The 27,929-nt window shown below is 44.0% G+C and overlaps 1 protein-coding gene across 1 annotated transcript in view; it reads right to left on the bottom strand.

Moving 5' to 3' along the window:
* The window catches only part of TECRL (trans-2,3-enoyl-CoA reductase like), a 107,083-nt gene that overhangs the window by 40,366 nt on the left and 38,788 nt on the right, over positions 1–27,929 (bottom strand). Inside the window, exons 3-4 of the mRNA XM_026653341.1 lie at positions 5,990–6,034; positions 2,020–2,123 (exon numbers count right to left, since the gene is read on the bottom strand). Coding sequence (XP_026509126.1) covers positions 2,020–2,123; positions 5,990–6,034 — 149 coding nt within the window. The remainder of the gene's footprint in view (positions 1–2,019; positions 2,124–5,989; positions 6,035–27,929) is intronic.

The following is a 27,929-nucleotide window of genomic DNA, read 5'->3' as shown; positions in this document are numbered from 1 at the left end:
CACCGCTAAGAACCATGGGCTGTACCCCCAGAAATCCATCCCAGCACACGGGCTAGTACAGAACCCTGGATGCAGTTACATGGGCCAGGCACAGGTAGCACTTTGCAACGGGGATGCTCCACGCGTACGAAGCTAGCCCAGGCTTGGCAGCGAAGACTTACCCTGTAAGGACTAGCCGGAACGGCAGCCCGTATATTTCAGGGAGCACAAGGGCTAGTATCTGGTTGGGAGCAACTCACTGGAAAGAGGCCAGAAAGTGGGTGGAGCCAGGGCTCAGCCCTCTTTCACTCTGTGCACTAGCCTGTGGAGCTGCACAGCCAGAGAGAGGAGGGGGAAAGTGTGTTGCGTCCCTGGAGGGGGTGTCATAGATTAATTTCCCACAGTGCAAGCGAGCAGCTCTAAGAGACATTTTGCTTCTCTAAGGTGGGAATCTTCCCAGTGCTCTCCTGCCCCGTGGCAGGGCTCTGGCTACATGCAAATTAGCTTCAAATTACCTTCCCCTATTGATTCTGACCAAGAAATTGAAATACGAAGGGCCAGATTCTCACAGCCTTCCTCACCATGGGCTAGACTTGGCCCTGGCCATGCTTAAGGCGAGCAGGACAGTCACATTCCCCTGCCTTCCCAATCCCTGGCTTGGTGCAGAGCGGAGGCCCTGCTTTCTTGTCCCAACAAGGGGGCTGGGAGAGGGTCAAGAGGAGCTGCCTAGGCACAAGCGCAGAGGAAGCTGTTCCCTTGTAAGACTTGCGGTCATTCAGGCCCTCCTGTCCGAGAGGCGGGTAGCTCCCGGAGTCACAATTCCATCCCAGGGCTGCCTCTGGGAGGCAGGAGTTCCACGCTGCCCCTCATGCAGTATGGCTCCACCCAGCCCATTGAGAAGGGCTTTAATTCTGACTCTCTGACTGCTAAGAAGTAGAATACCCCGTATGGGGAAGGCTGTGAGAATCCAGTCCTTCCTCCTCGATGGCCATTAAAAACTAATTCAAATGCAACATTAAAAGAAGTGTAAGTAATTTACAGAGAGTGTTAATTGCTATGAACGACTACATACTTCCTCTTATTGCTTTCAGAAACCAAGCAACTCTAAATAACGTACGTTTCCGCGTGCAAAAACCCGGAATTCCCCTCCCCTCCCCCAAAAGCTCTGTTTGCTGATGGGTCTAGGGCTCCCAAAAATCACATTTCAGACCTTACAAAAAAGCCACAGGGTACGGCAGCATGATCGAGTAGACAGAGCATTGGATTGAGTGCAGGAGACCTGGATTCTAATCCCACCTCTACACCAACCTGCTGTATCTCTCTATTTCCTCTCCCACCCTTTAACTGTCTTGTCTATTTAGACACTAATCTCTTTGGGGCAAGGACTGCCGTTTACTATGTGTCAGTACGGTGCTTAGCACAATGGTAAGTAAGCCCCAGCAGGCGCTACTGTAATAGAACTACGTTGCTATTTCATAAAGTAAATTTCAGTATCTATTGCAAATTAATTCTGTCATTGTGGCAACCCATATCAAAGAGGTTCAAATACCTTGGAATCCTTAGCCTCATTAGTCAGCTTCATAACGCAATCTATAGCTTGATCCTTCCTATTCCCCTTTCAGGTGAACTGATGGGTAAATGCACTGAGCTACTACAATCGGATTATCTTCCTGTTTTAGTAACGTTTTATATCTATGTCCTTTCATTCTGAATCCCAAAGAGCTTTGCAGCAAATGAAGATCTTTGGTCAAAGGTCCTTCACAGGTATGTTTAGCCTAAGATAAGATAAAATTGTTTTTAAAAATTGATTTTTCCCCCTCAGGCACTATTGTTATGTCCATCCTCTAATCTTTAATTGGATGTCTGAGTGACTAAGTTGACAACTTGGCTGACTATCACTTAATTCGGGTTTGAGGGACGATAAAATAATGATGCAATTTGACATAGAGAAGGACAGGCCAAGGGAGTGGAAGCAATCTGAAGCTTAAATGTGTTTTACATTAAGATCTATCGTGTTGATTGTTACAAGGACATACTTACTGTGGTCCAAGTGACCTGCTGACCCAGATCTGTAAAATACAGCGTAATGATGGAGGAAACTGCCAAGCTTTGAATGCTAACGGAATCCTTCAAATAGGGCCCATCTAGAATGACAAAGAAGCAAGACCAAATGGTTTGAATAATACACCCCCTGCAATGACTCAGCATAAAAGGCAAGACACACAGGAGTTAAGCAATGGTTATAATTCACGTTCCACCCCATGAACTGGGCCTGAAGTGAAAGGGAAACCACTGGTTTTCTGATGTATTTGGTGCTTTCAGTTCTTACTCTCTACGTGTAGCGCTCATAGGATTTGTATTAGATGTTATCCTCACGATGACGCAAGTGTGAAGATGACACTGCATTGAGAAGCAACGCACAACAGTTGTTATGGGGTTGACTCCTGTGCATCTACTCTATAAAGGGACTTATTGTTCAGAATTGCATAAACCCTTCTGTAAAGCAGTTTTAGATCATGCCTTAGAAGGTTTAACAGAAAGGCACCATGGGAGACGATGTCTCCATCTCTGAATCCCTGAACTGTTTCTGGTCAAATGTTTGCTTTTTTCATGCTCAGTGGTAGTTAGTGATGGGTGGAACTGCAGAGATTAGGAAGTCAGCTTCTGTTTGGACAAGCTCCCATAACCCAAGATCTCTATGTCAACCTTCTTGGACCTAGACAGACTTTTTGAGTCTGGGCTTAGAAAGCCTTTCTCACTGTACTTCCAAGCACCAGCGTCTACTCCTGCTGAATCCAGCATGTACAGAACATAGTAACAGCTGGGGAGGAGGTAATATAGGTTTTTAGGAAGTAGTGGATAAGGCAGTGGACTGAATGTTAGGAGACCTGGGGTTGGTTCCCAGCTCTGCCACTGACCTCCTGTGTGACCTTGGCTGAGTCACTTCATCTATTTCCCCTTGTCCTTCTAGTCTATTTAACTTGTAAGCTCTTCAGGGCAGAGTCTCTCTCTCTCATTATATGTTTATACATCAGGGGGGCTGCTACTGGAATACTACTAACAGCAGACTGACAAAACCATTTGAACCTCCAAAAAGTTGGGTTCATATTTTGGGGGAATGTCCAAGTGTCTTGACATATCATCCACGTCAGAAAGCTATTGATATTTCTGTTATCTAGCTTGTAATAAAGGGTGGCCGGAGAGCATTTGTCAAATGCAAAATCCAGTGGGTTTTGTCTCTTTCTGACTTTGTGGAACATTTGCAAGCTAGACGTGAGATTCTTCCACCCTTACTTACATGGCGTAGTACCTTACTCCTTGAGAGTAATCTCACTGAAACCAATGGGATAGTGAGTAACACTCCATGAGGAAAGCCACACTGTATGGATAGGGATAGATTCCAAACCAGTGGGTGAGTTTGGGTGCCCTTAAATATGAGCCACATTCTGTTCGCCGTTTTGGCATCAAAAGTCCCTTTCAATGGGAGTTCCTTATACAGGACAAGGACAGAGTGTAGTCCTGTCTGCATTTTATCTTTCGTTTTCTTTGTTTTGGAGGTGGAAACTTACCGAAGCATCCTCAATTCTGTGTGTGAATTATTCGGGCTTGAGAGAGTGTTGGCCAGTTTGATGTCCCTGTGTGAGGAAGCAAGGCTCTCAGAAGGGCCGAAACCTGTAAACAACCGTGGCCTGCTCACACAGATCATCAAACTGGCCAACCCCCTCACAAGCCCGAACAATTCTCACACCCAACTGAGGACGCTTCGGTATGTTTCCACCTCCAAAACAAAGAAAGCGAAAGACAAAGGGGAACAGATCGCTTGGGACACATCAGAACAGTGCAGGGAGGGGCGTGGGGTGACAGGTACATATAAAGGGCACCAGCGCTGGGTGAAACAATAATGGCTGCCCTTGCCACAAAAGAGAAATGCCACAAAGAAAACCAAGGATCACCTAACTGGTGGGAGACAAAAAATGGGGAAAAAAGGATGGATGAATCACAGGTTCAAAATCATGGATGCAGAAGTAGACCACCTCAAACAATGCCCACGGCTCAGTGAAGAGAACTGAAGAGTCAATGCAATTAAAGGGTCTAACCTACTTGACCCCTATAAACATGGGTGTGGCTCCGCCCCAAACCCCCCACATGCAGCCATCCCTCAACAAGAATGAGGAGGAGTGCTACAGAAAAACAAGGATAAGCTAATTCTGAGGGACAATGAATGCAAACACAGTGCCCACTACTCTGTGAAGGAGCCAGTGGAAGTAAAAGGTACAGGTTAACATCACTGGCATATGAAGTCCTTTATTTATTCACACAGGTGCAGCTTGGGCACTGGCAGTCCAAGTTCCCCTCACTGCCCATGTCCCTCAAGAATTATTTAAATGAGAGAGACCATAGGCCGGTCTCAATGGCCCATTCAGTCCTCGGCTTTTGTGTTGAGGCTGCCAAGAAGGGTGATGACTGGTGTCAACTATGACGGTGGCCAGTGGTGGATTTAGAGTTAGTGGGGCCCTGTGCGCAGCTTCATTTTCAGGCGGGCCCCTCAGGACCCAGCCAAGAAAAAGAACATTCTCTCTTATCTCCCCTCCCCCCCGTTTTTCATCCTTTTTTTCTTCATTCTCCTCCTATATTATAAGTAATGGGAAGTAAATGAAAATAAAATGAGGTACCTTGATTGGGGCAGGGGCTGGGGTGCAGGAGGGGGTGCAGGGGTCGGGCTCTGGGAGGAAGTTTGGGTGCAGGGTGCAGGCTCTGGACTAGGGCAGCGGGTAGGGTGTAGGAGGAGGTGTGAGGGGGTGCGGGCTCTGGGAGGGAGTTTGGGTGCAGGGGGCAGGCTCTGGACAAGGGCAAGGGGTTGGAGTGTGGGAGGAGGGGTGAAGGGGTGAGGGCTCTGGGAGAGAGTTTGGGTGCGTGATCTAGGTTGGGGCAGGGCGTTGGGGTGTGGGAGGAGGGGTGAGGGGGTGCGGGCTCTGGGAGGGAGTTTGGGTGCTGGGGGCAGGCTCTGGACTAGGGCAGGGGGTTGGGGTGTGGGAGGAGGGGTGAGGGCTCTGGGAGGGAGTTTGGGTGCGGGCTCTGGGCTGGGGCAGGGGGTTGGGGTGCGGGAGGGGGGCAGTGCTTACCTTGGGCGGCGCATCTCCCAAAGTGACCGGCACACCCCCCCCTCTGGCAGCAGCTCCTAGGCAGGGGGGACAGGGGGTCTCTGTGCGCCGCTGCCCTCAGGTGCCGCCCCCGCAGCTCCCATTGGCTGCAGTTCCCGGCCAATGGCAGCTGCGGAGTCAGCGTTTGGGGTGGGGGCAGTGTGCAGAGACACACCCCCCCCCACCCCGGGGCTGCAGGGACATGCCGGCCACTTCCAGGAGTGAAGTGGAGCAGAGGGGGGAGGCGGAGTGGGCAGGGAACCGCCTTAACCAGGCTGCGCTGCTGCTGGCACGTCTCTGTGTGCCCCTTGGGAGGAGAGGGTGGGAGTGGGTCTCTGTGTACTGCCCAGGGGTGGGGGCAGAGCGCGGAGCTGCCTCCTCCGCCTGCCCGTGGAGCGCAAAGATGTGCCAGCAGCCGGCCACTTCCGGGAGTGGCGTGGGGACACCGGCCATGGCATGCAGACAGCCTGCCTGAGCCCTGCTGCGCCGCCGGCTCGGACTAGGGGGCAGGTTGTCAGATATTCGTCCTGCATTTTGGGGCCCCCCTGTCGTTGGGAGGCCCCGTGCCACTGGTAAATCCACTCCTGATGGTGGCAGTGGTTTTGCACTGGCAGCTTTACACTGAAAACTGCTGTCCCATACTAATATTAATATTTGACATGATCGTGCATCCTGAGCTAGGGTAATATGAAAATCCTCAGACAAATTCCTTAATTGAGGGGAAATCTAATTAGCTAGTCATACATATTAATTAGCAAAAGTGCTAATGGCTTAGCCCATATGGTGTAATAGTGTTAGGAAGAAACACAAGCTAACAAACAGACTCGTAATATACTAGTAGGTGGTTTGACATCCAAATAAATACTTACTGCGTTCTAGTCGCAGGCCAATACGGGAAGGGTTCCACTGGGGACCTATTTAATTCATAAAGAATTACATTTAATTTCATGGTGTAGCTTCTAAACCTCATTTCTTATTAGTAGCAACAGTGTCCTTTTAGATCACAGCTTGAACCGTGAGACCATAAAACTGTCTACGTCAAATAGTAGAAACTCAAATACAGTAGAAATATGGAATGAACATGCAGTACAGTACATATGGTTATAGGGGGAACTGCCCACCCCCAAACTGTCTGGCTGGCTCAGTTTGAATGTCGAGTGTGCAATCATCAGATGAGTGTCGTGTGTGTGAATGCCCGAGCCTTGTGGCATAATTGTACCAAGGAGTGTGTGTGTGTATGGAGTGGAGGGGGAAGGAGTCCATGTTTATTTTAGCCTTGTGTTTGATTTCCATATCTCGCCCAACTTCCAAGGAAAAAGCTGAGTTTTCTACTGGAGCTGTTTGGAAAAGGTTCTTCTTCCCTCTGCAGAAAAATTCAGGAAAAGCTTGTTCTCACCAAACTTTTCAGCAGAAAATTTAAATGTTTGATAAAAATGCCCCCCAAGCCCTCCAAAACTGCAATCCTTTTGGTTTTCAGATTAAAAACAGAAGAATGTTCAGTTTTTCACCCCCTTTTTCAGTTTCGGGGGTTTCCAACAAAAAATAAAAAAAAAATCGAGGAAAGCTGACATCTGTGAACATTTTCATTTTACTGAAAACCCAATTTTCCATTAAAAAAAAAAGTTTTTGATGGAAATTTTTCAACCATCTGCATTTTCCACCTGCCAAGCCAGCAAACTCCACCTGGGAGGGACTCTGCACTGTACTATTTGAAAAGGAAAGGAGAGGGACTTTGGCCCTACTTTGTGACATTCCTCCAGTGCAAAGTGCTGCTAATCCCCTGATCTAGCCCCCAGATCTCCCCCATGTAGAAGGATCATCAAGTAGCTTGGAACCACTGAAGGAGCTCCTATACCACCCCTTTCCCCACTGCAGGTAAAGGATACCTTGCTGGGGAAATGGGTGCATCTAGTTCTCCTCTGGCCTCTGGAGATCCCCAGCAGCCCTTTTCAGCCATTGTCTGCTGGCAGAGGTTGGATCAGCCTTCAGAACACGGAGGCCGACTGGCTGGAGAACAAGGCTAAACAACCCAGAGTATGATTACAGAAATCCTATGGGAAATCTGACTTAAAAGTAATGGATATAATTGATTTTAAGAACATAAAACCTGTCCCGTCTCACTGAGGGTGAAAAACCAGCATGGGTTGTCACCCAGACACACTCTCTCCTTCCTGTTAAAATCCCCTCATGCATCAATCAAGTCACTGGCAAAACAAAACAGAAGGCCTCTGTGCAGGAGATAATGGGTGAGGTTCTGGATGATTTCTGTTGGCACCCTCATCAATTGCACAATTAAAACCAGGCTCTAGAGGCAAAACCTTATGTGCTGGGTGGTTTGCTAAGGCCGTGTCTAGACAAATAATATAGGTAGCACATATTAGCTGTCTCTCATCAATGCTGCATCCCCCTATCCCTCCAGGGTTGATCACAACCATCTAACATGTTTTAAAGCTGTTAAACCCTCGTTTTCATTTGTGGTTCTGAAACATGTTAGCAAACATATTTTTTAAGCAGAACTTATTTTCCTAGACAAGGCCTAAAGGAGCAGCCAGTCTTTTAAAGATGTGTCATTTTGCCTTCCGCTCAGCAAGGGCATAAATATTGATCCAAATGCACTAGCATGGACCCAAAGCAATAACCTGTCTTTAACAACAAACACATCAGGAGTCAAATTTTCTGAAAATAAAGCTGCAATCCCCGGGACTTTAAACTGGCTCCATGGTGTAGAAAGAGCTCTCCCTTCCAGCCAGTTACCCAGTCCATTCAATTCAAACACAGCCATTCCTTTCTTTAGGTCTGTGATACATCTGTGAACATACATGAAAAGTTACTCAACATTCTCATTTATTTACTGTGAGAAAACACAGGAATCGGGGAGGATATAAATATCATTTGGTTACTATGTTGCTGTTTAAATTGGTGGTGCTGGTCAAACTGAAACTGATGGAAGCTGAGCACTTTGGAGAGACATACAAGGTGCTTTGTAATGGTTAGAAGACAGCAAAATAACATCCTTGTTTGCCAAAGCTTTTAATAAAAATGTACAAGCAAGTGGAGCTGGACAAAGTTTTGTGGCCAATTTTTTTTTTTTAAATAAAAATGCATATTCACTGATACTGAAATGTTTCATGAAGATTCTGACAGGTTTTTTTTTTTATTATTCAAAAAAAATCAAAGAAATATCAACATTTTCATTTTGAGAGTCTGTTTTTGGATCAAAATGACTTTTTGGTTTCAAAATTTTGTTTATTTTTTTTAAGGTTAAACATGCTTAAAATTGAAATACAATGTTTCTCTTGGGTCAAATGAAACATTTTGTTTGACCTGAAATGAATTATTTTCCAACTTTTTGATTCACTGAAAATTTACCATTTTCAGTCTGACCCCCAGATATTTTTTTTTTTTTACTTTTAAAAATAGCCAAGAAACCAAAATATGCATTATTCACCCTGCTCCTGCAGTTAGACAAGCAGTAGAGAGCAGAGTTGCATGCACACAGACTCTAAAATATAAGACTGCAGCCTAGAACTCTCTTGTTTTACAGCAGAGAGAATAAGTAACTTTTGTCAGAGAGTTCAGTAGCAGAGTACAGGCATTAGACTAGACAAGGTATACTGATGACCCAGATCAATTTTAGCTTTGATCTCTGCAGGCGAAAGAATTATCCACAAACTGATGCTAGAAGCACAAGAAAAACCCTATCTATCAAATAAGTTTAAGATAGATACCAACTAGTTTTCTCAAGGCTATTAGAGATAACAAAGAGAAGATAGAGAAACAGCAGCTGTCAGACGTGTGGAGGACATGATTTGCTCCAGGACAGCAGATATCAATAGTTACTGGGGTCTAAAATGCGATGTGCTTGTGCTAAATTGATTTTTTTTCCACCCTGCATTACTGCATGTTTCAATAAAAGCAATATGCCTGATTCTGTGCTTTGAGGCACAGCTCATAATCTTCAATAGGGCAAACAGAGACTGTGCTTTTAGGCATGTAATCCTACATTTCCGTGCATTATCCCAAGCACACCATTGCTTTATAAACAGGCTACCATTTTAACTCCACCTTCTCCATGCAAGAAGATCTTTGGCTTAACTCGGCTATGCAGCTAATCTCTATTGACTGTGCTGCTCAGGTTTCACGAGGAAGAGCTGTTTATGTTTTCCATGGGAGCTTCACAAGCTGTAGAATATTGCAGGGACTGAGTTGTCAATTGCTTCGATTTTCAGGCGTTTGGGGCAGAAACCATTTCTTGGTTCTGTGTTTGCACAGAACCTGGCACAATTGGGCCCTGCTCCATGACTAGCTCATAGGTGCTACCATAATTACAGCTGGTAGGAACATTTTGAAAAAATGGCATTTCAGCAAAGTATGCCCTTTTGTCGAAACTGAAAGGAGACATTTTGGTTTCAAGGAAGTCTTAATCCAAATGGGGTTCTGTTGGCTCCAGAGAGAGATTTCAGAGTAACAGGCGTGTTAGTCTGTATCCACAAAAAGAACAGAGCACCTTAGAGACAGAGAGAGAGACATTCTAGCTACAGAGAATCCCGTGTTATGTTTTCGGGTTGGAAGAACAACGCAGACAATCTCCAATCTGTTACAAGGGGATGTCCGTGTACAATGCATAATTTTATATACCATTTAATTCTTCATTAGCATTCCTCCTCTGAGCCTTCTATTACCGTCTAAACACAATTCCCAAAACATGTGTGTCTGAATCATACCTTTTAACCCTTGATGGTCGGGTGGGTATAAAATTAGGCAAAGCAAGTGTGCGCATCACTATAATTATTTTTTTATATATATTTTTAACTTATAAGGGCAGAAGGGGCCATTGTGATCATCTAGTCTGATCTCCTATATAACACAGGTCATAGAACTTCCCGAATTAGTTCCTGTTTGAACTAAAGCATAACTTCTTGAGAAACATCCGATCTTTATTTTAAAAATGCCGGTGATGGAGAAATCCCACCATGACCACCAAGTTGTTCCAATGGTAAATTACTTCCATTCTTAAAAAGTTGCCACTTAATTCCAGTCTGAATTTGTCTAACTTCAATTTCCAGCCATTGAATCCTGCTATACCTTTCTGCACTTGATTGAAGAGCCCTATATTTATCACATTTCTGTTCCCCATGTAGGTACCTATAAACGAATCATGTCGCTCCTAAACCTTCTCTTTGTTAAGCTAAATAGATTGAGCTCCTTGAATCTATCACTACAAGGCCTGCTTTGCAATCCTTCAATCATTCTCATATTTTTTTGTATTGTGGCAAAGCCTCATAGCCACCTTCTCCATTTTTCTTTGACATCTTTCAGGTTTTCATGGGGAAAACGAAAACTGGTTTTTTCCCCCCAAACTTTTCAAATCACAATTTCTGTTTTGTCAAAAAGCCATTTTTTAAAACACACACACAAAGTTCAGATGAAAAATTTCGACTACCACAAAACATTACAATGCAGAACCCTTTACAAAGATGTATTAATTTAATCAGGCATTGGCAAGATAAATAATACATTTCCTGAACAGTATGAATATTGGCCTTATTTGATTACTGAAATATTTCCCAATATCACTCAGATGACACATACTGGGGAATGCATGTTTTGTCAAGGAGGTAGAGATTACAGAGAGATTTTCAAAACTCATGAGTGCATTCCCGCCAAATAAGTAGCTTTATTTAGACACTCAGGCATATGACTTTGGAACAATGATTTTTTTCAGTCACTCCTCACTGACTTTTGGTGCTGGCTGAAAGTGATTGTCATTGCTACTGCATGTACTGAGCCACATGCTGCCACTCATGGAGTAAGCATTTCCATTTGCAGGTTTGGTTGCTTTGTCCTTCTCTAGCTTGCCCACCTAGGGATGTCTCTACCTCTCCCACGTCTAAAGGAGCATGCACACATCCATAAGAAAAATCATTCAAAAATGAAACACTTTTTTTCACACAACACCTAATTAGACAGTGGAACCCATTGCCACATGATGCCATCAAGGCTAACAACTAAGCAAGATTCAAAAGGTATTAAACGTGTGTATGCTAACACAAATATACTCACAAAGTTTGGAAGGGATATTAACCGCCAGGCTTCAAGGTTTAAACCAATCTCTAACTACTAGAAGTGAGGAAGTTCCTTGCACCTTCTTTTGAAGCATCTGGCATCGGCTACTGTTTGAGGCAGAAAACTGGACTGGATGGTTCTTGGGTTGAATCCAGTCTGGCAATTCCTGTGTTCCTATGGTAGATTTTAAAACCTCCATTCCCTTTGCCCCTTTGCATGTTCTGATGATTATTTGTGTTATATATTATTTGCATAGCATTGGCTCTTCAGCCCAGGCAGTGGAGATCAGAGAACCTAGGTTCAGTCCCTGCAGATGACCAACCCAGGAGGTAAGAGGGCTAGGTAAATACTCCAGTATCCCTTTTGTACATTTGTCTCTGAAAGGTCAGATGATATGCAGGACGGGTTGAGATTTTAATGGAAATAATGTTAGCAAACGGGCAGAAGAGTGAGGGCATCATTACGTTCATGGCTTCTATTGGCCTCCTATATCAAACTGAAGCTCCTGTCTTTGCCTTCCCAGCTCCTGTGTCTCTGCTGTTATCTCCATTGACTCCTCTAAGCTGCACAACAAATTGACTTCCTTCTCCAGTTCCCATATCTGGGCTTTCTTCCATGCAGCTCCCTGTACCTGAACACTCCCCCTCTACCTCCTGTCCTGACCTGATCTGTCATAAAGCCATGCTCTGTTCTCCAAGTCCCTCTCTAAAACAAACCCTTTCCAAATGCTTAATTTTTTGTCCCCCCATGTGTAGGGCCAGATTGCAATCTGAACAACAGACCTTCCAGAGACAAATGTACAATCGGGACACTGGAGTATTTACCTAGCCCTCTTAAACTTTAAGGGTCAGAGACTCTGCTGCCGTGAATGGGCATAGCTCCATGGAAGTCCATAGGGCTACATCTACTGGCACCAGTGGAGGAGCTCACTGTGAGAGCTAAGCCTGGCCTTCTTGCAGCAAATGGGAATTTTGCCAGGATTTGGCCCTACCAAACTAATACACACCACCAAGGAATACGCAATCGGGTGAGATTTTTGATGCTCCTGGGTTGGTCATCTGCAGGGACTGAACCTAGGTTCTCTGATCTCCACTGCCTGGGCTGAAGAGCCAATGCCCTTAGATCGAAGGCAGAAGCAAACTTATTATCCTCTTAGGTGTTTGAGTGACTAGAGGGTGACAAAGAGCCGGACTGCATTAGTGTGGGTGACCAAGTTAACATGGAGAGGCTAACCAGATTCATCGATTCCAAGGCCAGAAGGGACCACTGGGATCATCTAGTCTGACCTCCTGTCTAGCACAGGCCAGAGAACTTCCCCGAAACAATTCCTACAGCAGATTTTTTAGAACATCATCCAATTTTGATTTGAAAATTGTCAGTGATGGAGAATCCACAATGATCCTTGGTAAGATGTTCCAATGGTAAATTACTCTCCGTGTTAAAAATGTATGCAGGATTTCCAGTCTGAATTTATCAAGCTTCACCTTACAGCCTTTGGATCATGTTATACGATCCAATAGTAGATTGAAGAGCCTGATATTTGTTCCTTATGTAGGTGCTTATAGACTGTAATCAAGTCACTCCTTAACCTTCTCTGTGTTATACTAAATAGATTGAGCTCCTTGTGTCTATCGCTATAAGGCCTGTTTTCTAGTCCTTTAAGCATTCTCACGGCTCTTCTTGGAACTCTTTCCAATTAATCTACATCCTTCTTGAATAGTGACAACAGAACTGGACACATTATTTCAGCAGGGGTCGCTCCAGTGCCAAATACAGAGGTAAAATAACCTCTTTACTCCTACTCGAGATTCCCCTGTTTATGCATCCAAGAATTTCATTAGCTGTTTTGGCCACAGCATCACACTGGGAGCTCATGTTTAGCTGATTATCCATCCTGACCCCCAAATCTTTTTCGGAATCACTGTTTCCCAGGATATAATCCCCCATTGTGCAAGTATGGCCTACATTCTTTGTTCCTAGATGCATGCATTTACATTTAGCAACATTAAAATGCATATTGTTTGCTTGCAACTCATCAGATGAACCAAATAACCCCATATTAGTGACCTGTCTTCGTTATTTACCGCGCCCCCAACTTTTGTGTCATTTGCAAACTTTATCAGGGATGATTTTATGTTTTCTTCCAGGTCATTAATAAAAATGTTAAATAGTGTAGGTCCAATAAATGATCCCTGCAGGACCCCACTAGAAACACACCCATTCTATGATGATTCACAATTTACAATTACATTTTGAGACCTCTCCGTTAGTCGGATTTTAATCCATTTATCATGTGCCATGTTAACTTGATCTCTTCCTAGTTTTTAAATCAAATGTTATGCAATACCAAGTCAAATGACTTACAGAAATCTAAGTATATTACATGAAGGGTATTATCTTTGTCAACCAAACTTGTAATCTCATAAAAAAAAGATATCCAGTTTGTTTGACAGGATCTGTTTTCCATAAACCCATCTTGATTGGCATTAATTATACCTTTATTTCTTTATTAATCAAGTTCCATATCAGTCACTCCATTATCTTGCCTGGTAATCAATGTTAGACTGACAGGCCTATAATTACCCAGGCATCCCATTAACATTTTTTAAATATTGGCACAACATGAGCTTTCTTCCAGTCTTCTGGAACTTCTCAACTGTTCCAAGACTTACTGAAAATCAACATTAACAGTCCAACAAGCTCCTCGGGCAGCTCTTTTAAAACTCTTGGATGCAAGTTACCTGGACCTGCTGATTTAAAAAATGTGTAATTTTAGTAGCTGATGTTTAAGATCCTCCTGAGGTACTACTGGAAAGGAAAAAAATGTTATCATATGATATGATCATAAAATCTGTTTTTTACCACATACAGAACACTTCTGCCTTTTCTCCATTATTATCAATAATTCTTCCATTTCAATCTACTAATGGATCAATGTTCGGATTTATTCCTAATATACTTTAAAAAATTTCTCTTATTCCCTTCATCCTGCTGACCATAGATTTCTCTTTGTGTCCCTTTGCTTCTCTTATCAAGTTTATACAATTCCTAGCTTCTGAATTATATTCATTACTATCTACTTCTCATTTCTTGCATTGGATTATATATACACACCTCCACTTCCCCTCCAAACCAGTTTTTTTTTTAACTGATACAGCCTTCTTCCTTGAGTGTGGCTTTTTGCACATCTAGTAAAGTGTTCTAAATACTTTCCAATTATCACTCACATTTTTTTCGGATTAAATTCTTCCTCACAGCTGATTTGCCTCAGAATTGTTTTCAGCTTTGCGAAATTGGCACTTTTACAGCACCAGGTATATATCATTTGTATCAGTTCCTCTTTATCCGTCAAGGCAAGGGCTCATATTGAGAGTTGTCCTGTGTTGGATGCAACATTTTTTGTTAGGAGATTCTCATTTATAATATTTAGAAACTCCAAGGATGTTTTACAACTGGCAGCATGGGAGCTCCAGCATATGTCACTCAAATTGAAGTCCCCCGTGATCACACAGCTTTTTCCCCCAACATATTATAGATAGGTATGTAAGGAGCTGGTCATCCCGGTCCATAGTGTGATTCTTGTGCTCTATCTGGTAGGATATTGATCTGTAAACATTCAAAATCATTTTCTTCTGAGTCATCCATGACTTGGAAAAAGGAAATGGTATTTTTACACACTAGTTCCACTCCCATTCTCCCCCAATCTTTCCTAAATTGATTATAACCACTGATTTTAATATTCCAGTCATGGGAATCATTGCACCGGGTTTCAGTTATACCAACTAGATCAAATTTATGCTCATAAATGAGAAATTCCAATTCTTCTTGTGTGTTACCCAGGATCTTCTGGTGATGTTCTTTGATTCCTTGATTATTTTTGGTCTCAACATCTTGATTATGTGCTGAGTGCTCAGATCTTCACTATTTTACCCTTCCCTTTTGCTATTAGTTTAACCCGCTCTTGACTAGTCTAGGCAGCCTGTCCCCAATGAGACTGGTCTTCCTTCTATCGAGGTGCAGGCCATTCAAACTAAAGAGCCCCCTCTCCCTGTGGAAGGTGGACCAATGTTCCACAAAAAAACAAACTCCTCCACCCTACCTAGCCATTGGTTCACTTCCAAGAATCTTCTGCCTTCTCTCTTCCTTTGCTCATGGAACAGAAGGATCTCAGAGAAGATCACTTGGACGTTCTCCTTCTTTAGCATTTTTCTAAATTCCTTGAAGTCATCTCTATCGGTGTGATGTTCTGCGATGCAGTGTCCTTAGTGCCAATATGAACCAACAGCAATGGATCCTTTCCCATCGATTTCAAAACCTATGCAATCTTAGAGTGACACCTCTCCAGGAAGGCAGCACGTCATCCTGTTGTCCACATCTCCCTTGCTGAATGTTCCTTCAGTTCCTCTGAGTATTGAATCCCCAACAAGGATTGCCTATCTTGCTTGGATGGTTGAAGAACTCTTTGTGGACAAGCCTGATTTTCTTACAGGTTGGGCGGAGCTGCCATCCACAGGTCTGTCCCATACATCTCTCCATTCTCTTGGAGCAACTGGATCTTGAGACGTAACTTCCAGTTTCCACACTGAGGACCTGTTATTGATTGGAAACTTCTAGCTGTGAGGAATTCCTCCAGGTCCTCTCCTTTCTGTTGGCCACAGCCTGCCCATCTATCTCCAGCGGTGTGTCCTCTTGCCTCTGATGGTTACAAAATGACAGGATTCCTCTCTGACTCCTTGGTGGCCAGCTCCTTCATTCCTTGAACCTGGGGTATTGATGTTTCCTGAACCTGGCTGTCTAGGAACGCCTCAGCTTCTCTGATTTTCAGTAGCATCTCTGCTTGTCCTTCCAATCCAAGAATCTTCTCCTCCAGCACAGACACTCCTCCAGCAACTTGCACTTCACACTTAGGAAGTCCCCTTCTGGCGTCACGCAGGAAAGAAAACATGGCACATCCATTGCAGGTCATCACCACTGTTCCATCGCTGGGCATCTCAAAATTGCACACAAAGCTGAACCTAGAAGGAAAGCCTCTCACACTCCCTCTTTCAACTCCCTCTGAAACGCTCATGTTAGCTGCCTCTGTCTGAAGCTCTTGAGTTCACCTAGCAAACGACTTTTTATACCTGCGTTGCTCAGCTCTGCCCCTGGCTACAGAGACCAATTAACCTCTCAGAGACTTCAAATAGCTACACAGCCTGTACACAGAGAGTGAATAGTCAAACAAACAACCCACAGACATACCAAACAAAGAGTGATATACTGCGGCATAATACCTCGTTCTGATATAGCACTTTTCATCAGTAGATCTCAAAATGTTTTATAAAGAGGTCAGTAACATTATCCCAATTTTACATATGGGGAAACTGAGGTGGGGGCAGTGAAGTGAATTGTCCAAGGTCACCCAACAGGCCAGGGGTGAGCTGGGAATAGAACTCATGGTCTCCTGAGTCACAGTCTGGTTCTGTAGAGCTGGACTTTCAGTTTTAGCCCTAGGCTTTACAGTTTCTGTCTCATTCCCATCAATACGGAGAAGGCTAAAGATCTCATGTAACACATCCATTAGAAGCAGAGGTAGATACAGTGCCTTAGCCTCAGGAGATGGAGGGGTAAGTGTTCCCATTCACTAAGGGTTATTGCTCTAGGGACTTACACAACTAGCATTTCAAAAGAGGGTCTAGAAATATCCGTGTGTAACTTCATCTGTCTGTTGTATCAACCTGGTGCCTTTTGTTTTATACTTGATTGTAAACTCTTTGGGGCAGGGGCATCTCTTTGATCTGTGTTTGTACAATGCCACACACAATGGGGCCCTCGTCCATGCTGAGGCCCTATCATAATACAAATAAACACAACAATAATAATAGCATCAACTCCCTGGACACCACGGTCAGCTTCAACAATGGACCCCTACAAAAAACTATATACAAAAAACCCACGGATCACCACACCTCAGCAACCACTCCATACACTACAGGAAATCTGTTCGCTACAGCCAGGCACTCTGGCACCACAGAATATGCTCCAAAGAGAAAGTCTAAGATACACAACTAAACACACTTAAAACCATCTTCACTAAACAAGGACACTCCAGCAGAACACATTCTGGAATGGGCTACCCAAACCCCCTGGGAGAACCTGCTTCAATACAGAATAAATCCTGACCACACATGCCTTGTTGTCAATTACCACCCCACACTAGAACACATATGGGGCTTCATTAAACAAACAGTTACAACCCATCTCAATAGGGACCACATCCTGAAATAAATCTTCCCTGAACCCCCTCTTCTGGCCTTCAAACAACCCCCCAACCTCATCATCAGAAGCAAGCTCCCCACAGACCAGGACTCTCCAACGCAGAACCCGCCAGAACTGCAGACGTATCTTCACTTCTGTATGGATCTGTATCACCCACACCACATTTTCCACGATCCCTGGGTTCTACACATGCCTATCACCACATGTGGTGTCCCTCATCCAGTGCATCAAATGATCAACAACAACTATGTGGGCGAAACCAGACAATCACTATGCTCTCAAATGAACTCAAACCGAAAAACGGTAAAAGATCACAAAACACCCTATCGCCCATCGTTTTCACAGAACAATCCCTCCATATCTGACCTCTCATCCTCACAACAAACCTGCACAACACCTTCAAAAGATGAGCCTGGGAGCTCAAATTCATAGGTCCGCTGGACATTAAAAACCACAGATTTAACAGAGACATTGGTTTTATTACAATGATTTGTAACACACCTTACTGCCTAACGCATAATTGTGTCTACAGTTGCATGAACACCCTACACTTACTAATATGTCAAACCCTGTATTTAGCTTAGATGCTGTAGTTACCTTTTCCAGCTCTGGGAAGCCTGAAAGCTTGTCCATTCCACCAACAGAAGTTGCTCCAATAAAAGCTATTACCTCACTTACTTTGTCTCTATCAACAACAATAGTAATATGTATTTAATGGAGCTGTGGTCATGATAGACAAACATACAACTCATTTATCAAAGTGTGGACAGATCTCATTTCAAAGCAGGTAGAAAATAGCAAGAAAGTTAAGCTGTATCCAGAGGAGTCTGTTATACAGAAAGGCACCATAACTTCCCAGCAGTGCAATGCCATTAACTCGCTTGTGTGTGCTTTTGGATTAAAAAGGCCAAGAAATGAGTCAGCCTAAAATCATAGGAACTAGTGACATTTTTAAAGGTTCATATAAAATTTTAAAGGCTCTCAATGGTATTATAGCCACATGACTCCAATTGACTTTAATGGGCGCTTCCGGGCAAAAGCCCCACGGCGTGCTTTGAAAGATCAGAGGTAAGTGGTGTGAATTTTCCAGCCACTATGTAATTGAGGGGTTCCCTAGAACAACATTATCATTTTGTACCATTTCATAAAAAGGTAAGAAAAGTTCTTTCAGTGCTTTACTTTATCCGGTCATAAATTATATGATTAGATGCTAATTAGTTGCACAGCATTAAGGAAGAAATCTTAATGTATATCACAGAAAAAATAAAAGTATAGTAAATGTGTCTCCCTCTGTGAAATTAGGCATTTCCCCTCGAATTCAGCCCTTCAACAGTTACTCCTTCAAGCAATAAACCATCTAAAAACCAGATAATGGATTTGATGGACACTGTTTGGAGATAATTTAGCAGACTGACTTTCCATGAACTGCTAATTTCATTATCAGTTAAATTGTTTGCTTCTGATTGTATTTTACTCCCCATGCATCTCTAATAACAAAGAGGCTTAATAATTACGTGCAACACCTGCTGGGATATGAATAGAACAATATGAACAACAAAATTACTATAATCAATCATCAGCAGCATGTTTTAAAAAAACCTTAGAAACATAGGATGTCCTGGGGTATGCTGCAGCAGGAGCAATTCATAAACATCCCATCATATGATCACAGATTGCGATGCACCAGCTGAGAAATAGAACAGGACTTTCCCACAAAATACCCTGCACTTATACCTGACTAATGTACCTCATCAAGGTAACTTAACTCGGGTGTGGATCTAATACCTATAAATCATTGGCGTTATGCTGCTATGAAACTCCCATGACTGGAATGTAGCTGATTCGATGGTCTATATAAATTGTGGTGACGCGCAGCTTATCTGACAACTAAACTTGTCATGGTCTTTCCATGACAAGTGAATGCTGAGCAAATGTTGGTATTCACATCCTCAACCTTTAAACAGCAGGGGTCATGAATGCCATGTCTATTGGCTGGAATGGAGCATCTGAGAATTCTCAAGAACACTTCAGAGTAACCAGGAGTAGATAAAGATATCATCATCGTGACAACGGAGTCCTCTGCTGAACGGAAGTTTGAGTATCACTGCTTCATGGAGCCGGGAATGCTCACAGAAATCAGCTGAAATGACTGGAGGTTTCTTCTTTCCTCTTTCATTTTGAGAAAAAGCCTAGGGATTTATTCTGCTAATACCAAGTAACTGATTTGTCGGTTGGCGGCAATTCTGAAAAAGTGGGGAGAAATTAATTAGGGTTGACCCGAAAATGAAAGTTTTCAAAATTTTCGGTGAATTGAACAACCGATGAAAAAAAATTCAAATGGAATGAAATGTTTCTTTGCATGTTTCATTCAACCCTAAATGAAATATTTTGTTTCAATTTCAAATTGTTAACTTTCTTTATTTTTTTTTTAAATTGACAGTACGAAGGTGTTCAATTCAAAACATCACCAAAAAAAATAAACCCGCTCTCCCGCAACACAGACTATTTGGTGAAACAGCCACAAATTCACAAAACATTTTGGTCTTGCCAAATCTACCTTCTTCACCATAAAAAATTCGCCCACCTCTATGCATAAGACTCGTGGCAGCAAACAGTAAGTGAAGCACAACCACCCATGAAGGACGCCATGATAAAGCATGGCTGAGGCACAAGGATAAAAGGAAATAGGAATATGCTTGACACTACAATCTGCGACAGACGCTTGCCACTGACTGGCAAAATAGTAACAATAGTAACGTAGCTGGGGTAGATCAGGAAGTGGAGACACGGGCTAGCTGACCCAAGTCCATACCCATGTGGACATTGTGGGTACATGATCAGGGCACTTAGCCCATGCTGCCACTCACCACTACCCGTGCTACTGCAGTTACACTATTATTTTTAGCACACGAGCTCGATGACAGCTAGCACAAGTACGTCTACTCAAACTGGGGACCCCACCCCTAGCTCCAAGTGTAAATGTAACCTGAGTCTAAGGCTACGTCTTCACTACGGGGGGGGGTCGATTTAAGATACGCAAATTCAGCTACGCGAATAGCGTAGCTGAATTCGACGTATCGCAGCCGACTTACCCCGCTGTGAGGACGGCGGCAAAATCGACCTCCGCGGCTTCCCGTCGACGGCTCTTACTCCCACCTTCGCTGGTGGAGTAAGAGCGTCGATTCGGAGATCGATTGTCGCGTCCTGACAGGACGTGATAAATCGATCCCCGAGAGGTCGATTTCTACCCGCCGATTCAGGCGGGTAGTGTAGACCTAGCCTAAGCCAATAGTGTCCAACCCTGGAGGCTATAACTTATGATTTCCATGTGTTTCGTTAGCCAGAAGTGATGTAGCAGACAGGCAGCATTGTAGGAGGGAGATCTTCACTCCATAGGCTGAGGGCAAGCAGCCAGAGCTCCACTTGCATTGCTGAGCCCCTGGCATCACACCACCCTAGCTCCCTTATGAAACCTGACCCTCTGTCTCCAGTTGCTCCCATCATGCTCCACCATGGGCAGCTGTGTTAAGAAAATGTGTATTAGATAACAGAATGGAAGTGTAGTTGCTGAGATACCCCCTGCAAGTGTTTGAATCTGGCCTGCCCCAGAAGCAGGTCCAACGTGAGTGACCCGAGTACCTGCTGTGTCCTCTCTGCTTTTCTGTTCAGGTTCTTATCCCACTCTCATCACGGGAGTATCTGAGGGGCCCCCACTACTGCATCTAAGCATCAGGGTCAATACCTGTCACACGCCATGCATTCTCTCTCCCATCCTTTCCCCAAGGGGAGAATTGCGTGTGCAGTGGAGGGTTCTGGTTTGGAAGGGATTCTTTGCTTTGTTTTTAGATGTACATGCTGTTACGTGTTTATGTTGGAGAAGGCAGGTGGAAGAAATGCCCCTTGCACTTGGAGTGGAAGGTGGTGAGGTTTGAGATGTTCCTCAGCTCCTGGTGGAGTTCAGTCCATGATCCTGGACTAGCGCCTCATCAATGTCTGACTCCTGCACAGACGAGCTTTACCCTGGTGGTAGAAACTTCCATTGTGCCAGAGGTGTGGCGTTGTTGACCAACTTCATCCCTCTTTAGGCTTTTTTAGATATGCTGGGCCCATGTGATGGATCATCCTGATGATAAGGACCAAGTCCTCTAACTTGATTCACTATTCCATGTGAAGCCAGTGGAGGGAGCAGAGGACATGCGTGAGGTGCTCATGGTAGCCCCTGTTGCTGAGGAGACATGCTGCTGAGTTTAGTACTAGCTGGAGTTTTCTAAGAGCTGATGGCTTAGAATCATAGAATCATAGAATATCAGGGTTGGAAGGGACCTCAGGAGGTATCTAGTCCAACCCTCTGCTCAAAGCAGGACCAATTCCCAACTAAATCATCCCAGCCAGGGCTCTGTCAAGCCTGACCTTAAAAACCTCTAAGGAAGGAGATTCCACCACCACCCTAGGTAACCCAATTCCAGTGCTTCACCACCTTCCTAGTGAAATTTTTTTTCCTAATATCCAACCTAAACCTCCCCCACTGCAACTTGAGACCATTACTCCTTGTTCTGTTAAGGCCTTGTATATTATGTTGCTGTGATGTTTAGCCTGAGCAGTACAAAGGGAGTGAAACAGGACAGAGCATCTACCCCAAAGTATTGATTGTGGCCCTTTGACCAGAGCAATGAGTAAGATTTCTTTAGAGTTACAATCCAGCAATGGGAACATTAAACTCCAGTGCTTACATAATGCTGTCTGGGCAGAGCAAGAGGACCGGTTAATTGCATGCGTGAGCACAAATTTCCCAAAGAAAGGCATGGAGAAATATCTACTTGTGACAATCTAAAACTATCCGCACCCATCTTTGAAAGAAGAAAAACGGACTTTGCCGTCTTCAGCAACAAACACAGTACAGTACATAGCATCAGGCAGTGGATGGTTGACAGCAACAATTTAACTCTGTAAAATTGCCCTGAAACGTCTTGAAAAGTTCTCTGTACTTTTTAGTTGCTTGGTCATTCTAGTTTCACCTCCTACACTCTACACATCCTTCTAGCGCACTCTAGCTGTGCCAATCACTGTCTACCACATAATCCTTTCTGACGAGTGAATGTAAAGGACACGCTTTGCATAGTTTTTATCTAGTGGATAGGGCATTAGACTAGCACTCAAGAGACCTGCATTCCACCCTGTTATATGATGGCTTTGAGGATGAGAGCAGCAGGAGGCAGGTTGAGATGGGGAGAACGTTTTAAAAATCACTGGCTTTCTCAAACAAACGCTGTAATCCCACAATTGATAGTGCAGGAGTAGGGTGCTGCTTCTAAACCAGAAGACAGCGGGTGCTGAAGTCTGCTTGTGTGCGATCAGTTGGAAATTTGGGCCTATAATAAATACATCAGCATGGAAAGCAGAGAGATGAGAAGGGAAGACGCGGGGCATTAAGCATGGATGTTTAAGCAATGGAAATGTGTCATGCCTGGCGACGCTTTGTGTATGTTTCAGCTCCTGAATGACAGCATGGAGTACTGCAGTGTGATCAGCTACAAAGGCCAGGCGAGATTAGTGACTAGGAAGAACTACGGTATGAACTCACCTCTACACATGACACGGGGGCATATGGTCTTGCAGCTGAACGTGCACCCGCCATTGTGATATATAAAGAGCTGCCGCTGAGAGGGAAGAGGGTCATCTACCACACAGCTGTTATTGTTAGGGAACAGGGAAACGCCAGCAGCACCATCCGTGCCGGCCAGGAGCAGCGCTAGTAAAGGAGAATGGGGAAAACTGCAGCAGCAACAGACGCTAGAGGGTGGTGGATGATAGATGGTTGCTTCTGCATTTGACCAGTGGGTGGCGCTATGCAGCAACAGGGATCGGCACTGGGTGACCACCCCTCCTGGGTAGGGTGGGTGATGGAGGAGGGATTTACATAGCTGGAGGAGGGACATGGCGACTACTTGAGCAGTATCGGCAAGCTGCAAACTGCCAGCAGTTTCTTTTGGTGTCAGATTCAGTTCTGGCCTGAACTACGCTGTGAGCAGGCTAGTGCCTCTGGCTTGGAGCTCTTGAGCTGCAGGGTCAGATCCTGGCTACTGCAGCTGTTAATCACAGACAGAGCTGGGCAGAAAACAGGAAGGGAAAATGGCACATGGCTCCCCTCCCCACCCCCCGTTATTTTCGGCCTTCCAAGCACAGACTACACCCGCACACACAGTCACTGAGCTGAGTGTGAGGATGACTGTAGCCGTACAGTCAAGTCAATATTTGGTGTCAGACGTCGGTTAGTGTTTTTCTGAAAATCCGAATTCCTACAGTCATGGATGATGAGAGCATCTCACTTGTCTTCTTTCAGTAATTTTCTAGCCCATTCGGTTGTGGAGAAATGTGACCCAAGCACCCCTTAAAGGCTCCCAAACCGGAAGGGGCAAGGCACCAAAATGTACTATTTGGCTCAAAAAGATGAGACTTGGTTTTTTGTAATCGCATTATTTTGAGGGCCCTGTTTCATGGTTTTCCTTTGGGTCGGCAGTACTGGAATGGTGACAGGTGACTGAAAATGGGAGACCGGTCAATGCAATCCATGCAGTAAGCAGATACATAAAATAGTGTTGTATCGACACAGCATGGGACCGGGAGGGAACACTTACAATAAACATGCTCGGCCATAGTTACTTTTTAAACCAGAAAGGGCTTCGAAAAGTATCTCGGCTACTTATCTGGCCCCCAGCACCTGAGCACCTCATAATCTTCAGTGTATTTACCCTCATAAAATCCCCATGAGATAAGGCAGTGTTTGTTATGATCCCCACTGTACAGGTGGGGAGCTGAGGCTCAGAGGCTATTGAAATCATTGCTACCAATGGAAGTTAGGCACCTAAACACCTTGGAAGATCTGGGTATAAGGGACATGCCCCACATCACACAGGATGTCTGGGATAGAAGAGGGATCAGAACGCAAGTCTGCAGCAGGCCCTGTATTTCCCCAACCTCCCTTCCTTTGACATAGGGGCCCGAACACTTGCTAAACGCCAAATCTGCACACACAGGGCCCTGTATGTCTAGCCATAAGCAGCCACCAGTGGGAGGCTTTGCCTTTTTATAGGCACAGAATGGGCTTGGGCATCTCATGTGGATGCATCTGTTAAAAACTTTGGACTGATGAGTCTACTGCCAACCCCCCAATTTATGGCATGGGGGATCCTCCTGCCAATTGCTGCTGAGCTTGGGATGGGCTTGTTTTGTGAGCAAAGGAACAAAGATGCCCCTTTAGTGCCAGTCCTGCCCCATGAAATCAGTGGGGCTCTGTACAGGTACATGTGTCCATCTGTACAGATCAGCGTATAGGAGCAGGAGCTGACTTAGGTTAGCCGTGACAGCAACTGTTACAACTCTAGGTCGTTGTGCAGTTGGGAATTAATTGTAAATGGTTTATCCCCTCTTTATTCTGGAACACGTGGGCAGCCATGAATGTGCATCGCTCTCAGGAAGGATGTTGACACATTGGAGCGGACTCAGAGAAGAGCAAAGAGAATGTTTAAAGGATTAGAAAACCTGCTTTATAGTGATTGGGCTCCTAGAGTCTATCTATTAAGCTTAAAAAAAGAGAAGGAAGGGGGGACAATTATATATACAAGACCTACGTGAGGAACAAATACTTGACAGTGGGCTCTTCAGTAAGAACAGAAAGATCTAACAGGATCCAATGGCTGGAAGTTGAAGCTAGACAAATTCAGACTGGAAACAAGGTGAAAATTTTAACGCTGACAGTAATTAACCATTGCAACAATTTACAAGGGTTATGGTGTAGTCTCCTCACTAACAATTTTTCAATCAAGATTGGATCTTTTTCTAAAAGTTATAGTGTGGGAATTATTTTGGGGAAGTTCTATGGCCTATGTTACATAGGAGGTCAGACTTGATGATCACAATGGTCTCTTCTGGCCTTCGAATCTATGACTCTTCATGCTCTAGTCCAACCAGGACCCCACAAATTCAGAAAAATCAGGTACAGTAGTTCATTTAGCTCTAGAGTCTATTGATTTATTTGAAAATAGTTCTAATACTTTGTTAGCAAGGAAGAAGAAAAAATACTTAAGATTGAAAATTGTTCATTCATAGCTAAAGAATAATGAACCTACTGGAAACATTTACTATAAATTGATCTGATGAAGGTCAACTGTTATAAGTAGCAGAAAATAACATTCTGCTTTTCATGTAGCAGCTCCTATCAGTTTGTCGCTTCTGTGTTTAGTATTCTGTTTTAGATGTAAAGCAATTGGACCCTAAAAGCAATTTTTGATGCCCACATTTTCAGCAGCAGATTACAAAAAAAAAAGCAAACATTTAGCTGTGTATTTTAGTGTTATTAAATTATTTTCTTCTTTCAGCTTGTAAAGTCTAAAGAAAAAGCCAAGTCCATGCATTATTAATTTTCCATGTAGCCTGCAGAAGCTATAATTAATTTTGAATTTTTAGGCATGCATTTGCATTTAAATGATTTTTTACTGCATTAATAGCAAACAGAGTGGGATGTGGCAAAACAGGAAAATAGATATTCTGACGGGACTGGCATTTGAAGTGGTGGTTGTAGCTATAAATCAATCCATTTAACACTGCCACTGCCTGCTGGAGTCGTGACTTTAGCAAAATGAACACCTAACACCAGCGCTAACAGCTGATGGCCACCTCATTATTCAGCAATTCCGGAGATACAGGTCCTTTGCATACCCGACCGATGGAAGTGATTCAGCAGAGGCCTGCCTTTGCTCACTCTGAAACTGCAGCAACAATTCAAACAGTAGCGCTGGTACATGCTGGAGACTTACATTCACAACAGAGATTATCTGTCCCATGGTAGCTAAGGTTGTATCGGGCTTTCCTATTACACATCTGTGGAAAGCCTTTGAAAATGATGAAGTTGGTGCCGATATACCCTGCTGGGGAAAGAACTAAAATAGGATAGACCATGATCTTGTTGGGTAAGTCAAGGGCAAGTTGAATCTCTCTAGCTCAGAGGGATCAGGATGAAGACCCACTATTAAGGTTGATTCCTGTTCACATGGGCTAGAAAAAACAATGGGATCAAGGAGCAGTGGCTGTGTTCCAATGTGTTTATAACGGGTCAATAAATGAGTAATAGATGTTTTAGCAAATGCTTACTCAGTTGTTACGGAGTCCAACAGGTCAGCAGGTTGCTTATGACCATCTCTGACACCTTCTTCTACTGATGTATTTATAACCATTGGTAAAACGCATTGTTCGTGCCTGTAACATGTGTATAATAGACATTAATCATTTATTAACCCTTTATAAATGGAACCTCAGTACAAAGTGTGACAAAAATACCAGGGATCTCACACTATGGAACAAACAACGGTACTTATATAGCCCAATAACCATAGTGTCTGAGCACCTGACAATCTGTAATCCACCTCTGGGAGGATGGGCAGTGCTATTATCCCCACGGTACAGATGGGGAACTGAGGCACAGTGAGAATAATGCCCCATTTTCAAAGCTCTTTAGGCATCTAAAGATTCAGATAGGCACTTTTGTAAATGCTCCTAAATGCCTAAGCAGATTAGGTGCCTAATTCCCATTGACTTTGACTGAATAGCTTTGGAAGTCTGGCTCTTGCCCACGCACAGGAAATGGACAGTAGAGTAGGGGATTGAAGCCGTCTTTCTCAAACCCTAGGCTAATAGCGTAACTACTGGAATATCCCACCTGGACTCAAAAACAACACTGTGAAATAAAGGTTTATTTTTACTTTTTAAAAAACCTGGGGTCAGTTTCAACCAGTGCCAGTTTCAGACAGAACAAAGAATTGCTGTGATTTGCAGTGAGGAAGTGTTGCTCTGATAATGCTTTGTTCCCAGCACACTGATTGCATATGCCCTCCTCCCACTATCAGAGCTGCAAAAAAAAAAGCTTTGATTTGGACACTACCATTTATTTTTAAGGCTGCGAAATATTTTTTTACCCAGCAGCTCTGGACAGAGCTATAGGCAGAGAACACACAGCTGATAAGAATTTAATCAGACTGGGCAGAACCCTTTTCCTCTACTTGTCTTTCCCAGAAAGGCTACTTCTGTTGGGAAGTTCACACTCAGCGCGGACAAGAGAACAGAACCCTATCTCAGCTGTGACTTCTCTGTCTTCCTTGATAAGTGGCACCTTCTCAGGGCTGACTACCTCCAGGGAGGTGGTGAATTATCTCCACACTCACTCAAGGCTGTGTGGGAGAGTTAATGAAACATGCTCCAACTGACCTACAACAGTAGAATTCTTACCATGGGCTCCTTTTACCGGGGGATTTAGAAAAAACTCAGTGTCTGTTTTCTGCCTACCACATGGATTGGGATATTTTCAGATGGTGATATGTGCAGTCCTTCTTTCACGGACATTTGGCCAATCCCTCAACTCAAAACAGCCACGACGCTGGTGGATTCAGCTGCCTGAGGATTCTCCATGTGCGGGGAAATCGCTGGATGGTATAG

The sequence above is a fragment of the Terrapene carolina genome, unplaced genomic scaffold (genome assembly GCF_002925995.2).
Source record: "Terrapene carolina triunguis isolate 2854851 unplaced genomic scaffold, T_m_triunguis-2.0 Scaffold136, whole genome shotgun sequence".
NCBI lineage: Eukaryota > Metazoa > Chordata > Testudines > Emydidae > Terrapene > Terrapene triunguis.
This window is presented reverse-complemented; position numbering and strand designations above follow the sequence as displayed.